The 15,545-nt window shown below is 41.7% G+C and overlaps 2 protein-coding genes across 2 annotated transcripts; both read left to right on the forward strand.

Annotated features, from left to right (window-relative positions):
- The first annotated feature begins 749 nt into the window (after positions 1-749).
- Positions 750-2,444, forward strand: c1qbp (complement component 1, q subcomponent binding protein). Its single transcript, XM_061299943.1, has 6 exons — positions 750-1,124; positions 1,320-1,470; positions 1,551-1,638; positions 1,713-1,808; positions 1,875-1,997; positions 2,105-2,444. Exons 1-6 carry the CDS (start codon positions 881-883, stop codon positions 2,252-2,254), a joined length of 852 nt encoding a protein of 283 aa, XP_061155927.1. The 5' UTR covers positions 750-880; the 3' UTR covers positions 2,255-2,444.
- Positions 2,445-2,906: 462 nt separating this feature from the next.
- Positions 2,907-10,362, forward strand: LOC133168188 (carbohydrate-responsive element-binding protein). Its single transcript, XM_061299539.1, has 17 exons — positions 2,907-3,330; positions 4,320-4,426; positions 4,521-4,603; positions 4,679-4,768; positions 4,844-4,885; positions 6,527-6,704; positions 7,060-7,140; positions 7,277-7,422; positions 7,488-8,016; positions 8,089-8,162; positions 8,390-8,633; positions 8,810-8,913; positions 9,014-9,136; positions 9,206-9,333; positions 9,439-9,562; positions 9,732-9,861; positions 9,937-10,362. The coding sequence occupies exons 1-17, from the start codon at positions 3,011-3,013 to the stop codon at positions 10,098-10,100; spliced, it is 2,667 nt and encodes an 888-aa protein (XP_061155523.1). The 5' UTR covers positions 2,907-3,010; the 3' UTR covers positions 10,101-10,362.
- The last annotated feature ends 5,183 nt before the right edge of the window (positions 10,363-15,545 follow it).

The raw sequence follows: 15,545 nt of genomic DNA on the forward strand, positions 1-15,545 counted from the left end.
AACTACCCACACTTTGCATCCATTAAAGCTACCCTTATTAGATTACAAGGTGGTCAGTAGTGGTGGTTAAATGTAATACTCATTTTACTAAACAACATTTTGCAAGAATAAGAAGCAATTGTGATTTGCTGTTGACCAGCCGTGATCCTAATAAAGACAAATAGTATTCAAAATAAGCCGGACTTTCTGCCTTGATGACGAACTTATGTAATATAAGGGTCAAATATTTCTTAGACTTCAAAGATGATGCAATAGTGATGTTTTGTAAATTAGGGGGTGAGGGTAAAGGGCCAAAGAGAAACCAAATAGGCAGGAAAATTGCTAAAGTGCCCTGAGCTGACCAAAATATGGGTAAGTTATCACTTTATAAACATTGCCTCTGTTTTGTTTGTGCCCATGCTCCTAATGATAACAGACAAGGTTATGATTGTTCTGTAGTATCTTGCCATAGTGAAGCTACAGGTTGCAGGCAAGCACTGGAAATTGCACAAACCCACAACCTTATTTATATGGCACATTACAGATCCTTCACATACAGCAATGACAATCCATTATAATAAGTAAATTTCCCAATTCTGCTCGAAAATATCGAGTAAAGTGCCAAATTCAAGAAATGCCTTTACTCCCATGAGAGCTTTCAGATTTTACAGCTTTGAAAAACGCGCAAATGCCACATCCAATATGCCGGTGACGTTGACGTACGAATATCTGCTAACGATTCATCCTGTAACACTTCCTGTACGTCAGACATTACTTCCGGTGCATAGGGCATAGTTACGACAGGTCAATGTGTCCTTCTACACACGTGTGTTGCGGCATCTCTCTCTAGTAGCCTTAAAGTATCCGGCCGGAAGAGCTAGCTGTGTCTCCATTTTCAAACATGCTCAAGTCAGTTGTCCGCGGGGTGGGAGCCGCTCTCCGCCTTCCGAAGGCCTCCACAGCACGGGCTTTGCCGCTTAGTTGCCCGACATTGTGCTCGCCAAGCGCGGCCACAGCCAGACCCTTCACCCGCTCACTCTGGATGATGAACGGCAACGGAGCTTCGGGGTACAGGCCAAAGCTGTTCACTTCCAAGCTGTTGAATCCATCGGCGTCGTGTGGATGCGGTGCTATGCACACAGAGGGTAAATGGCAAGGTTTTAAAGTTGAGCTAGTTACGAACCGGCTTAATGGCTTATTAAGAGTGCATTAGGGGGATCCTGGCTTATTTTAAAACCTCCTTATTGGTCAAGGACCCACACAGGACACTTTTTGGTTGTCCCTCTTGATCTGGAGAACAAGATGACTTGTCTCATGTGTAATTTGTTCTTGTTTTACAGGTGACAAGGCATTTGGGGAATTTCTATTTGACGAAATCAAAGAGGAGAAAAAGCTTCAGAAAAGCGGGGTTCTCCCCAAGATATCCGGAGGTTGGGAACTGTCTATGGACGGCACTGAGGCACTACTCACAAAACGCCTTGCTGGAGAAAAGTAAGGCACCTTCACTCTGTGGTCTATTTTGGCAGATCTCTAAATTTTGGGTTTGACTTTTTCTCTTCGTCCCCTTACAGAATCACGGTCACGTTCAATGTCAATAACAGCATTCTACCAAATTTTGCTGATGACGCGGAGCAAGGAGAGCAAAAACCAGAGGAAGAGGTACCAAAAAAAAAGTCCAGAATATCGTTTGAATGGCCCTCTTAAAATGATAAAAACCCGATTTGTCCTCACAGCCTGAAATTTTGTCGACGCCCAACTTTGTTGTTGAAGTTACAAAAGAGGCTGCAAAAGATACATTGGTGATTGACTGTCAATTCCTTCAAGATGAGGTAAGAACAAAAGTGGCAGCACAACTCGCGATGGATGTTTGGGTCATCTTGATCTCTTCTGGATAGTTGTCACATGGTGAAGAGGAGGAGAGCGACATCTTTGGCATCTTTGAGGTCAGCTTCCAGCCAGAAGGGGATACAGACTGGAAAGAAACTAGCTACACACTCACCAAAGACTCTCTGAATGACGTGAGTATTGTCACAATAACCCCGTCCTGATGGATTTCACAGTTTCTTTTCCCAGAAGTCTGGATTTACACGGCAGATAAATAATGCCGTTTTATGTCTTTTCCCAGGACCTCTATGATCACATGATGGACTATCTGGCAGACCGGGGTGTCGACAACACCTTTGCAGATGAACTGATGGAGCTGAGCACTGCCATCGAACATCAACAGTACATCAAATTTCTGGAAGAACTCAAAACGTTTGTGAAATGTAACTAATCTATTTATAGAGTCGAGGTGTTCCATTTTTGTCCAGTCCACACCAGCCGCAACTAACGTGAATATTTGTAGCACTTACTCAAAGATCATGTTGCGAGTTAGCTTCATTATTGGACAAGATGTGTTCTGGACATTAATTGCGTATATTGTTTTTCAAGGTCAAAATGGGATTAAAACAGTTCAACATATAGTTAACGTGTTGTGATTAATTTTTATGTTTGCTAATTGAGTGTTACATTCATTAAACCCTTTTTTGCAATCTGGCCAAAATAAAAAAAAAATAAAGTAACACCTCTCAGAAGACTAAAATGAAATATCCAATAAAATAAATATCCGCCCAAGCTACTTTTCTAAACGGTGAGTCGATATAAATAGGTATTGATTCAAAAATATTAATGTTCAGTGAATGGTTGACAATAAAAAAACTAAATATGGTTTATAAAGTTCACATATACAGAGGTTCTGTGATTCGCAACTGGAGGGATCCTTGTCATTTCACTTTTAATTATTCCCCCACCACGGTCACATTGTGTTGTTGCCTTAAAAAAAAAAAAAAAAAAAGTCTATTAATAATTACCACCTCGGGCTTCCCTTCGGGACTTTAACACCATCGAAGTGGATAGAATGCTATTGCGCAATCGTGCGCTCAGGAAGAAGTAGTGTGGCCTTAAAGAAGCTCCCCAAATCCGTCACTGCATTAAAGGAGGAGCAGCCGAAGTCATGACCGTCGGATTTTGGTGAATTCCAACCAGGGCAATGGCGGATAAAGAAATACTTAGTTTTGTCCACGACTCCTCCGTTTCCGAAGCGGACCACGCTCGATCAACTGTCAGCGGGCCATCTTACGGGCCTTTCACCTACACGCAGGTTATTCACAGCGGACACTTTATGGTATCATCGCCCCACCGTGACGCGTCGCCAGGCGGCGTGAAAGGCGGACGGTGCCCGAGATACGACTTCGACACGGTGAATCGAACCTGGTGCCAGACTTATCGCTATGGGCCGCGCAGCTCCGGCAGTCTAAGCATCGACCCCACACTCACGCGCCTCTTTGAGTGCATGTCCTTAGCTTACAGGTACGTAAAACATCTCGATTGCTTATTTTGAATTTTTGCAGCCCAAAAATTGTTTCTAAAACTTAGCAGAGATGTTTTTTGCTTTCGTTTGTTGTGCAACAACTTGGAAACTTAGCTGGACTTTGATTCGAGTTGGCTGCACTGGATAGATTTGAGTATTGCAGAACTGTTGTTGCAGTATTTTTTTGCTTCTCATAGTGATTTATTTTCATAAAGTCTAATGTAGGCTCATTGGATCAATTATTTATTTTCATTCTATGTAGTAATGTAATGTACCTTTAATTTGAAAATTTAAATAATAATGCTCAGCCATGTATGATCTGCTAGTTACTTTGGATATTTGTTTGGATCCTCAACTGATGTTTCACCTTTTTCCCCACACATTATTTGCTCTGCTGCATATATATTTTTTAATAACTAGACTACACTGTTTTTCCCTCTGGAGAAAATTGCCCTCTTGTTTTTTTTTGTGAGTGAGAGCTCCTGATGCTCTTCATTAGAAGCATATTCAAATGTGCTCTTTGGCTTGGCTACCTAGGAACTATTGAGTGTCTCACATTAGGAGTCTCTGGAAAACCACAATTAGCGAGATGTAGGCCCATTTGTCAAGATCGAATTACTCCTTAAGGCACTGGTGTCAAACTCAAGATACGGCCCACCACATCATTTTATGTGGCCCGCGAAGACATCAAATTTGTGTCATTACTAGAATTGCAAATTGTCTTCACTTTTAATAACATCATTTTTTTAAAAAAAATATTTGACCAGTTTTTACTCGTCTGATTTGAAAACGAGTTATTTGTCCGTTTGTTTTGTAGCTTTTACTGTATATAATATGAGGTGCTCATACATTTCATACGTCATAATGGTCCTCCGAAAGAAGCTATGACTACAATGCGGCCCGTGAAAAAAATGATTCTAATACCCCTGCCTTAAAAGGAAAACACCATTGTACCCCCCCCCCCCCCCCCCCACCACCACCTTTTTAGCGGCAAGATTGTGTCCCCAAAATGGAAGTCTTTCAAAGGACTGCGGTTACTGTGGAGGGATAAGATCCGTCTAAACAATGCAATTTGGAGAGCATGGTTCATCCAATGTGAGTATCGCACTTAAAATGTCTGTACATGAAATTGACATCATCTACGCAGGACCTGTACAGTGGCATTATTTTTTTTCTAAATACTATTTAGATGTGAAAAAGGGGAAAAATCCCGTGTGTGGCTTCAACACCCCATTGGAGGGATCTGAGGCAGATGCCCACAGAAAGCCTGAAGTAAGTTATTTATTTTATTGTGGATTCCTCAATCTACACCAATGCCTTCAAAATAATTATCTTTCATTTATATAGGCCATTGTATTAGAGGGCAGCTACTGGAAGCGGCGGATTGAGGTGGTCATCAAGGAGTATCACAAGTGGAGGATCTATTACAAGAAAAGAGTATGTATTATATTTATTAATTCATTTTTTTATCCCCAATTCCACGCTTACCTCTATTTTATTGTTCCTTTGCAGCTTCAGAAAGAGAAGGATGGTATTATATCAATGCTACAAGAGGTAAGTTTTTTTTAATATGATGCATTCAAAATATATGTAATTTAATACTAAGAAGAATGAAATTGTTCAATGTAAATACATTGAATTCAAGAGGAACAATAGCACATTTAAAAAGTGTATCCTTTTTGTTTGATTTCAACTCAAAGCAAACCTACTGCACATTTAGCCATCGACATGAGAAAGCAGGACATGAAAAAATTGAAAATTTTCTTCAGTCATGCAGAAGTTTTATCCAGCAGATGTTGTTATCAATAAGGTGATGTAGACTCCATTAGGCAGAAATATCCAGTAAGCCTAATGGAAGCAGCAGAAGCTACAATTAATTCAGGCTCATCTATTTTGCTACTTAGCTGTGTAAACTAGCTGCTGGTCAAATCCAAATTCAACAGGAAGTGACGGAGCTTTGTGATTGATGGGGGGGGGGGGCACCAGTCAAGTGGGGAACCAATTTTTAAGGTATAGATAATATTGTGACCAGAAAATATAAATTGTTATACAAACATGAAGTTTGACCCTTGAAGTATTGTTTACTTGTGAATTCTCTATGGTCACTATTTTTAAAAAGTGGGTTTAGCATCAGTCAAATAACTAGTTAGGAAAATGATGGCTTGAGATAAAAACGTCAACAACAAAACTTGCGTCATGTTTGGGCAATTGACGCAAGTTCATCGTGAGTAGCGACAATAACCCGCTCGTTTCTTCAAGCCTCGTCTTTTTTTTTTTCTTTGTAGGGAAAAAAAGATCTACAGTTTAATCAAATCTGACCTACTTTCTGAAATGACGGATTAAAAAAAAAAGTAAACCGCACCTTCAGCGGTGGCATCACATTTGAAAACAAAAGACGGTGAGAGAAAATAGAGGCGGAACAAAGCTGATGAGAATGGACATCCTTTTTTTATTTTTATTTTTATTATTTTTTAATGCATTGCTTTACTTCATGCCCGTTTCTACCAACACACACATCCCATCTCAATAATATAAAAAAAAAAAATGAATGAAATGTGCATAGAGGAAAATCACTCCAAAAAGCCAATCACCAGAAGTCGGAAATTGCGTCTGTGCTTCCCACTTTAGTTGATGGGTCCTTAAATCCTCCTATTCACCTGCACGTGAGGATGACTACTGTCGTAGAATTAGGTCAGGGACAAAAGATCGCCCTTCTTATTGAAATGATGAGACGTTAAAATAAATGAACAAACCCGGCGTAATGATTACCTGGAAGGGGCTTTTGCTTTTCAACGCTATGCCCCACTTTTTTATTTTTCATCACACACGTGGTAATATTTAATCTTTTCTACCCGCACATGCATACTATTCTTCAGTGACGGTCAATCAAGGAGCAAAAACAAATTACAGGAGGAAGAGTCGCGTGCGTCAACGTAATCAAAATAGGCCGGCCGTCATACAGTCCGGGCTTCCCTATAAATGTCATCTCTGGTGTGGATGATCAGAATGAACACATCTTGGGCAGAATTCTGGAAAGGCTCTGTACGGATCTGCTTTTAGACGACAGGTTGTTACTGAGGACTTTTTTTTTTCTGCATTAACAATCATGCAAAATGGGCGATTATTTGAATTTGTCTTGTATATGTTGTGTTGTCTGTAACAACTGTTATGTTTTCTTGGCTCATGTATCCGAAGGGTCAAATCTGCCAGGAAAAGTTGGAGAAATGGTCCAGTCAGATGTATCCAGAGCCTGAGGCAACACCAGGGGAGGCTCCCATGTTTGACCTGGACTACCTCCTGTCTGACATCTCTGACACCCTGTTCACCATGACACAGAAGCAATGCCCCTGGGCAAGCAGTGAGCGGCACAACAGTAAGTATCAAATGTTTCCAGACCTTCATCAAAATAGATGAATATAACATTTGTGGTGACATCAAAGTTTGTAGTGTTCCCAAAATCTATTATGAGGATTTTAGTCTTTTTTTTTCTTAACACATTATTATTATTAGGAACATAACTTTACATATTGAGCTTAGTATTTTTTTTCTGTGCTGTAATTTTTTTTTTTTTGGGGCCAAAGAAGCAGTTTGGTTTAAGCCCTGTGAAATCTGCCCAGTGACAAATGGCTGTTAATATTATAACATGAGCAGCAAATTTGGTTTCCATTCCATTTCTAATTCTGAATCCAATTTCATCCAATTCATTACAATCTTGTCTCCCTCCTCAGCATACACAACAAATGCTGATATGATTCAACCAGGCCTGACTCCTCTGCAGCCCAACTTGGATGATTTCATGGATATACCAGGTACCTGTCATTTTGCCCCCCCCCCCCCCTTCAGAATAAAACTAAATGATGATATTAAACTGTTTCATGCATGTCATCATGGAGATGCCAACATTTAAAAAGGTATCTCCTCTCTTTTTGCTGTGCCTTTTCACAGATATCTTCATGAACTCTGGTGTTCAACCATGTGATCAGATGGCTTTTGCAGACTCTGGCTATTTTCAAAGTTCATCCAGCATTACCCCCGTTGGAGCTACCATGCACACAGCTCCTCAATTACTCGGTGACAGCGAGCTCTCACAGGTACTTGCGCAGGATATGCTCCATCGCAGTCTGGTCCATCAAATCATGAGTGGCTTTTTCTGCAGGCTACTTTGTCATCCAGCAGTTTGCTACATGCTTCATCATCTCAAACGGAAGGGCTGAACCAGGACTGCAGCGGCTACCACCCGAGCTCGCTACCTTATGGACCGCAGTCGTACGCCGGTCCCGTTCTTCCCTTCCCCGGCGACGTTGAGCAGGGCTTCTCCTCAGCCGTTCCATTTTTTTACCCACTCCCGTGTCACAAATTCGGCTACCACACCAGCGCCGGCGTGACGCCGACCGTCATCACTCACACTGCTTCCACAGTGAGCGCTACGCAGCAAGCTAACAGATACCCGTACCACCAAGCTCCGTGCCGTTCCCTCGGTTACGTGTCCGACCCGGTTCAAGCAGACCAGCCTCCGGGAGGCGCGTCGCACTGCTTTGCGGTTCCTGTACGAGTGTCTGCTGCACCAGTGCCAGGGAAACACAAGCAGAAGAAAGAAAGCGAAAGGACATTTGGTCCAACTGTGGGGCTATCTTCTGCTTCCTTCACTGCACCCACGAGCTGTCTGGCTAAGCTGCTCTCTACAGGTGCTCCCCCTCTTTTTTTTAGATCATCATAAAAAGTAGCACAAAGATGATTAAATAGTTTTTTTCTTACAGGGAAGACATCGGTGGGGTTTGAAACTACTCACGTAACAGTCAAAGGTCAAAAGTCCCCATCTCCCGGTGCTTCGGTGAGCAGGCCTTCAGCAGTAAACAATCGAGATCAACTATCTCATCAACGTTGCCGTAGAAACACATAATTAAGCTACAGCTACTCTGGCAATGTTCTGTCTTGCTCTTTGATTTGTTCCTCTTATGGAGAAAAAGTGCTAAAGATGTTAGATGAGACATAATAAGTAGAAAATGTGTGATGATTTTATTTTGAAGATTCCTTAGTGTGTAAAATGTGTCTTGGCAGCACGCTTCCTCCTCTAGAGCAGCTTCATCTCAAGTGCAACATGGAGCCATTTGGCACGGAGTCATCCCAGCGCAGCACAAGCAGAGTTCAGCTCAGGGTCAGAGTCAAAGCTCCAAAAGCTCAACGGCGCCCGCCGCCCTGCTGGTTGATGACATTGCACACAACAGCGCAGCCCTTCTCGTTCCTAAGACTGAGAAACTGTCACCTGTCCAGCTTTATGGCACAGACAGAAGTAGCTTAACAGGTAAGCGCACTCAAGTGAGATGGATTTTCTTCTCATACTGTTGTGGGCTGTTGTAAAGCAAATATATGTGTGGTGCTGAAGTGGACAGCTCACCAGTCATTTCAATTTGGCAAGATTAAATAAATATTATAACAATTGGAAATTGACAGAAACTTCAGTGTTATTTAATTTTCCAGGTTACACAGGCCAGACATCACCTCCAAACCTCCTCGAGAAATCTTCTAATCCTGAATCTCCACATTCAGGCTTCCTGGGGTATGGAATGATAGAAATGAGTAAGGTAAAGTACATCAGATGTTCTTTAATAGGAAAAGGTGGTGCTGAATCTGCGGAAATGTGCCAAGATACACTCAATGTGTGATGTCCAATGTCTACTCCAGCAAACAGAGACCAGGAGGATGACTCATATATCAGCTGAACAGAAGAGACGTTTCAACATCAAAATGGGCTTTGACACTTTACACGACCTGGTCACGACACTTAGTTCCCAGCCGAGCATCAAGGTACACTAAATGGATGCACGGAATTATTCAACTGTGATTCCAAATCATGCAGCATCTTATCCACCTCAGATTAGCAAAGCCACCACCTTGCAGAAGACCGCCGAGTACATCAGTAAGATGCAGCAGGAGAGAGCTCTGCTCCACGAGGAGGCTCAGAGACTCCGAGATGAAATCCAGCTCCTGAATTCTGCCATCAAGTGAGACCTTTAGTTGACTTGGAGGCCTCTTTGAGATATTTGAATGGAGTCCAACACACCAAAGCCAAGTTGAGATCGTCTTCATTATTTAATTTTTTTTTGCAGTTCGTGCCAACAGCAACTACCGGCCACGGGTGTGCCCATCACACGACAGCGATTTGACCACATGAGGCAAAAGTTCCGGGAATACGTCCAGGCCCAAACTCTGCAAAACTGGAAATTCTGGATTGTATCCTTAACTGTGAGCGTACAGGGAGGAAACAAGTAATTTGTCCAAATACTAGTGAGCTTGTGTGACACAGAAAAATTGGACACATCAGTCTTGAAAATACCAAAACAATACATTTGTTTCAGAAAGCAAACTATCATTGTGACTTATTTCCTCAACTTGGTGTCAGTTCAGCATCATCATCGAGCCACTGTTTGAGTCCTATAATAGCATGGTGTCCACTGCCAGTGTGGAACAACTCTACCAGTCCACTTTGTCCTGGCTGGACCAACACTGTTCTCTGCCTTCTCTAAGACCCAGTCAGTCTTTTTCTTTTTTTCTATTGTTGCACTTGACCTTTGCACTTGTCTGATTATTTGCGTCACCATCCGCAGTGGTCCTGAGTTCACTCCGTCTCCTGAGCACAACGACCTCCATCCTAACTGAGCCAAGACTGCTGCCTGAGCAGGCCACCCTCGCTGTCACACAGGGTGACCCCTCTACTACCTTAGACCACTCCATACAGCAACCTGCTCAAGACCATGTGCGCAAAATGTGATGGAAAAAAAAAAAGACTGAAATAATTAGAAGCAGTTATTCAAAATAGAAAAACAACCCGTTATTTCATTTTCATTCAAATATAAAAATACCCAAATTGAAATACAGCTTGATTTTGTCATTCGTTACAACGGCTCAGAGCTGCCAGCATTTTTCGTATTGACCAGCAGATGGCGACAGAAAACGGTCTTCTGGAATGATCCATAAAGACAAAAATTAAAAAACATATATTGCCTTTGAATTGTGGTTCACCAAGGATTTTGTGTCCGTATATATTGTGACCAACAATTAAAGAAAAAAAAAATCCCATGTTGTGTTTGGAGCTCCTTGGTTTGTGGCAGATAATTTTTTGAAGAAACTTCTCAGTCTTGATGTAGTTGTTGTATTTTGTTATTTTTAGGCCAAGTCTTAATTCCTCCAGTAGATGTCGCTATCACAGAGGTCCCGTTCCACTCAACCTCCCCTTCGACAGAGGGCGCTGTCTTGACCATCTGGTGAAACCGTTCAATTCCCCCTCTTTTGCCTTGCCCTCAGCTCCACGGTGAGCTGTCCACTTCAGCACCACAAGCCGAGCACAGGCAGCGGGGACGCGCTAATGCCGCAAAGGAAGAACGAAGAGGATCAAGCCACGGCTCAACATCAGGACCCGGTTTACAAGATTGCCGAACGCACGTCGATTGCGGCTGGGGACGCCTGCGACTCCGTAGCCGAAGACTGGAGGAAAGGTAAGAGTTTTTCCGAAGAAGCTTAAATTGGATCAAGTGTATTGTGGCATCACCGGAGGAAGGATAATGATCGAGTGTTGCCGAAGGAGGCATTAGCTTCTTTCTGTTGAGGAATTAGTTTTATTTGACAAAAGGCGACATGGAAACGCGTTATTGTTGCCACAACCTCCCCTCGCTGTGCAGATGGTGCGGTTCTATGGCTCGTCCATGTTTCGCAGCCTCCCCGCGGCCAGCTGCCGCTTCATTGTCAACACGCCCGCCCCCTCCCCTTTCGTTCCCCGTCTGCCTCCCCCTCCGCCTCCAGCTACGGGACAACATGTCACATCTTTCTTTTTGGCTGAGTTAAATGATTTGCGGTTGCAAATTTCTACAAACGTGGCAAACGCACTCCCACGCTGCACTCAAAATAGTGCAGATACTTGTGTTGTAATAATAATAATAATAATAATAATAATAATAATAATAATAATAATAATAATAATAATAATAATAATAATAGCTGGAATATAATTTTCTGAATAGGGTTACGTCAAAATATCACAGCTTTATGGCGGCTCGTACTTTAATTTAATTGAGTAATGTTTTAGATTAACCTGAGATTAGCAGCAATGCAAACCTCCCCTGAGCACTTCTGTAGTGTCTCCAGTTGTTCTCCTGCATTCAAGCATCATTCTGGCAGCCTCAAACTGCTCCTCCTCCTCCTCCTGTCCTACTTCCCTTCTCTCAGGAAAGGGAGGTCATAGGGAACATTTAAGCGGCTGATATTGGAGGAGCAGCAGGAGAGCCCTCTGCTAATACAAATAGATGGAGATGTGTGGGGAACATTCGTCAGCTCAGCCTCTACTTCAATCTACAACGGAGTGCAACGGGGCTTTATGCCTTCACATCAGGTGGCAGGTTCTTTAGATTTTGTTTGAAAGGATTGTCAGTCTGTGGGAGAGGATGAAGGACAATATTTTTAGTGCTGTGTGACTGTAAAGGTGTTTATTACATTTCCTGATGACATCAAAATAGGAATCTTGTATCTGCTACTCGCAAGCATTGCCACAAGAAAATCCAACACTGTTCTTCTAGCAAGCTTGTCTCATAAGGCTGACAAAATAGCAAGGCAATCTTTCCGTGTTCAGACGTTCCTATATTTTCCGAAGTCGTCACCGAAACACACAAGCGCTTTCCCTGCTGCCACAGCGTGTTTTTGATGTTGATGTTATCTTACTTCAGAGCGTTTTGCTTTGCACGGTATCTGAGTGTAGGCTGGTAAATGGGAACTTACAGACTTTTTTTTTTTTCTTCAGACTAAATGTCCAAAAATAGAACAGACGCTCAGATACTAAATATGTATAACAGAAACGGAGTATTAATATTTAAGTTGTTTATGGTCAGCACGTCTTTGTTTTCCTATTTATTATTATTATTATGTGGACACATCTTTACTGGTTGGCATTCTTTTTACCTTTATGCTCCCCTGAATAGAATTTATAGTCAATATACTGCTTATGTTTATCTAGTGTCATAATAACTCATTTCACTCCCAAGCTTGATAAACGATTCACTCAATAGAGGAAAAGTCTCAGTAGTCTATTGGTCAATGTATGTTTCTTTTGTCTTTGATTGAAAACACTGAAATGAGCCAATCCCTAATTAACATGCCACGCTGAATAGCCGTTACAAGAGTCCAGCAAGAGTGTAATTGCTCCGAACGATCGGTGCCGTCTGACTTAATGAGTGACACTTTCCCGTCGAGTGAAAGCAACAGATGACAAAATGTCATCAGAGCTGAGTAGCGCTGTGGGATACAATTCCATTTATTCATCCACGAGACAGAAAATTAGACAGGCTGAAAAGTGATGCTGTGAGCAAAAAAAAAAAAAAAAAAAAGCTGCAAAGCATTGACCTTTCCTTTGCAGAACAAAACAAATACATAGTATATTGACCAAACATTTTTATGTCGATTTGTCAGCCATTTTTTTATTAAATGGGAGCAACCAGCCTCCACTCAGACATGCCTCTGGTTGATAACAACTTCCTAATATTTTTGGAAATATTTGAAGCATGGGTCACTCGAGCGCGCCTCAAACTGCACCGTAGCCTGTATCTATGGCAACCCTACACTTCAGGGGGAGTGTTAGCAGGTAATAGACATGGATAGTGGCTTGTGAATTATTTAGAAGCTTGATCAGGCAGACGCAGCCTGACTGGGCCACGGGAGTCTCGGTCTCCTCTTGGACTAAGAACAGTGAACTTATGCTTGCTTTGCAGTTTATTATACAAAGTGAGGAAAGGTAAGAATGGTTGTTTTGTGTTGAATAATTTCACGTAGCATCCTTTAATGTGTGTCAATACATTCAAACAAAGATATTTGAAAGTTTTTTTTCCTGTAAAATGTTCAATTTGAAGAAAATGAGAATAATCCATTAAATATAGACAAAACAACATTTTTGTGATAGAGTTGTTTTTCCCTTCAGCTCATCTACCTTTTCATATCTGTGTTCTGCTCTTCATCCATTAGCCTCCGCAGATGCTGTAGCTATGTCGTGTTTGAAGGATTCTGTTGTCAAGGGAAATTTCATGCCCTGTGCTTTTTTCCATCAGACGAAAAAAAAAAGGGAAGTATCTATCTATCTCTTTTAGGGTGCAAAGCTAAAAAGTGTGTTGAGTGAGTCTCACATGCTCAAGTCCTAACCTTCAAGTTTCCAGAAAGTTACTGTCAAGCGAGTCATCAAATTTCAAGCAGGTCAAGTCATTTCTCATTTCGAGCAAGTCGTGGAAAGCTCAAATAGGTGAAATGGTTGAATTTGATTTCCCTATGTCCATTTTTCTTATCCATATATACATATATGAATACAAGATGTAGAAAAAAAATCTTATTGGCTTAATTATTTCAAAATATGCTGTATTGCTTTCTTTATACCCCCTATCAGCCGTTATGGGGTGCAATGATTACAAATGTTTAAAAAAAAAAAAAAAAATGATAAAGCTGAAGTTACTGGCTCTGCAGGGACGTATGCCAGAATGCTGTGCAGGAAACAGATGGTGATGGGGGGAGGGAAAGGTCGCTGCATAGTTAGGTACGCTGCTTGCCTGGCCAGAGGATATTACTTACGGCAAGCCAGCATGGACACACTTCCCAGAGGATTAATACACAATCTGAAGAAGGCCAAAGACGGGTACTGGTAGATTAGGGGGATGGGTAGTTATTGTGTGATCCATTTTTATCATCTTCTAATGTTACGATTTAATTAATTTTAGGGTTTATCCATTAATAGAAAGAACTGTTTGTGACAGAATAAGGCACAATTTATGTGACTTAAGATTCACGCATTGTCCTATAGAAAGAGACGACAGTTGTCCTTTCTAAAATGCAGACTTTTTTTTTTTTTTAACACTGTAGTAGCTTTCTCAATCCAGAGTTTATTTGCTCTTGGTGACATTTCTGTCTTGTTTCTGGCCAAAGGCGTTGTATGACCTTTGTGGCGTGAGCCCACTGGAGTAGCCGCAACTCACCTGACCTTTTCTCGTGTCTACTTTCACCCTTGGCAGCCAATTTTTAGGCCGCTACCGCCTCTACGGTCAGATGCCCTCTCCGGAGAACCGGCTCGCCTCAATCAAAGTAGCATACGGGGCGAGCTGACATTGTTAGTTGACTTTCAGGGACGTGCTGTGGATGATTTGATTGCAAATAGCTGGTCTACCATCTGTCAGATTTCTCTCTGTGGAGATATCTTCTAGTTCATAGTGCCTGTGTATCATCGTCTGTCACAACAGCTTTCAAATTTAATTCTTTGGGGTGAAAATTACTTAAAAGGAAAGAGATCACTGACTTTCAGCTCCCTGCGAACGTTGACAGGATAGAAAATGAAAATTTTAATGATCTGAATGGATCAAAACACTTTTGTCTACTTCGCCAGACGATTGAATGGGGCTCTTGTTATTCGTGTGAAATATCAAATCGTCTTAGGTCACTTATGGGATAAATGAAATTGAAATCTACTGGAACAAAAACAATCATGGTGACACCTCTTGCTGGTATCATCACCGAATACTGTTGAAATTGAAAATTGAGAAGGCAGCAAGGTCAAGAGGTGCGTGATTGGTTCACGGCCAAATATTTTCATGTATTTTTAAATTTTTGAACAAATAGGATATCTTGGAATTTGTCTCCAACTCTATTTTACAGACTCCAATATTGATTTGTCATTGTAATGTGAAGCGATGTGGCATTATCTTCTCTGATCTGATCCACCACAACTTCCTCCTTAGCCTTCTTTTGGAAAGCAACTTTATTTGCACAGTGGCTAGGATTATAGCAGGATGCCTTCTCTGAAAAATGCCTTAATCCTTCGCCTCGCTCGCAGATTAGAGAAGCTTCAGCTTTTTGAAGATCTCTCTCTCTCTCTATCGACTCTCTCCCCTGGCATGTAAACACATTTGAACACTGATTAGCTTCGAAATGTTGCTTTAGTCCGTCACATCCAAACCCCTAAAAATAAACACGCGGCCTTCCAGAGGCAAAGCGCTTTCTTATATTTGTGCCTGCGTCGTCTCTGGAGGCAGCGCAGCGCAGAGCGGCGCCGGTCTGTTGTCACTGCGGCAGCAGCTTTAAATCCCAAGAGCATGTAGTTCTTCCTTGACAGATAGCCAGAGGAGAAAACTGAACTCCCAGAGAGAGGTGCAATGTCCATAGTGAATTATTTATTATTTATTATTTATTATTTATTATT

The sequence above is a fragment of the Syngnathus typhle genome, linkage group LG15, assembly GCF_033458585.1.
Source record: "Syngnathus typhle isolate RoL2023-S1 ecotype Sweden linkage group LG15, RoL_Styp_1.0, whole genome shotgun sequence".
Classification (NCBI taxonomy): Eukaryota; Metazoa; Chordata; class Actinopteri; order Syngnathiformes; family Syngnathidae; genus Syngnathus; species Syngnathus typhle.

Excerpts from the sequence above, each read along its gene's own strand:
- LOC133168188 (XM_061299539.1), top strand. The coding sequence starts at position 3,011 with ATGGCGGATAAAGAAATACTTAGTTTTGTCCACGACTCCTCCGTTTCC. Across the intron at positions 6,705-7,059 it reads AAGCAGTGAGCGGCACAACA|CATACACAACAAATGCTGAT; the intron begins GTAAGTATCAAA and ends CTCCCTCCTCAG. Across the intron at positions 9,563-9,731 it reads AAAACTGGAAATTCTGGATT|TTCAGCATCATCATCGAGCC; the intron begins GTATCCTTAACT and ends ACTTGGTGTCAG.
- c1qbp (XM_061299943.1), top strand. The coding sequence starts at position 881 with ATGCTCAAGTCAGTTGTCCGCGGGGTGGGAGCCGCTCTCCGCCTTCCG. Across the intron at positions 1,639-1,712 it reads AGCAAAAACCAGAGGAAGAG|CCTGAAATTTTGTCGACGCC; the intron begins GTACCAAAAAAA and ends TTGTCCTCACAG. Across the intron at positions 1,809-1,874 it reads GTCAATTCCTTCAAGATGAG|TTGTCACATGGTGAAGAGGA; the intron begins GTAAGAACAAAA and ends TCTTCTGGATAG.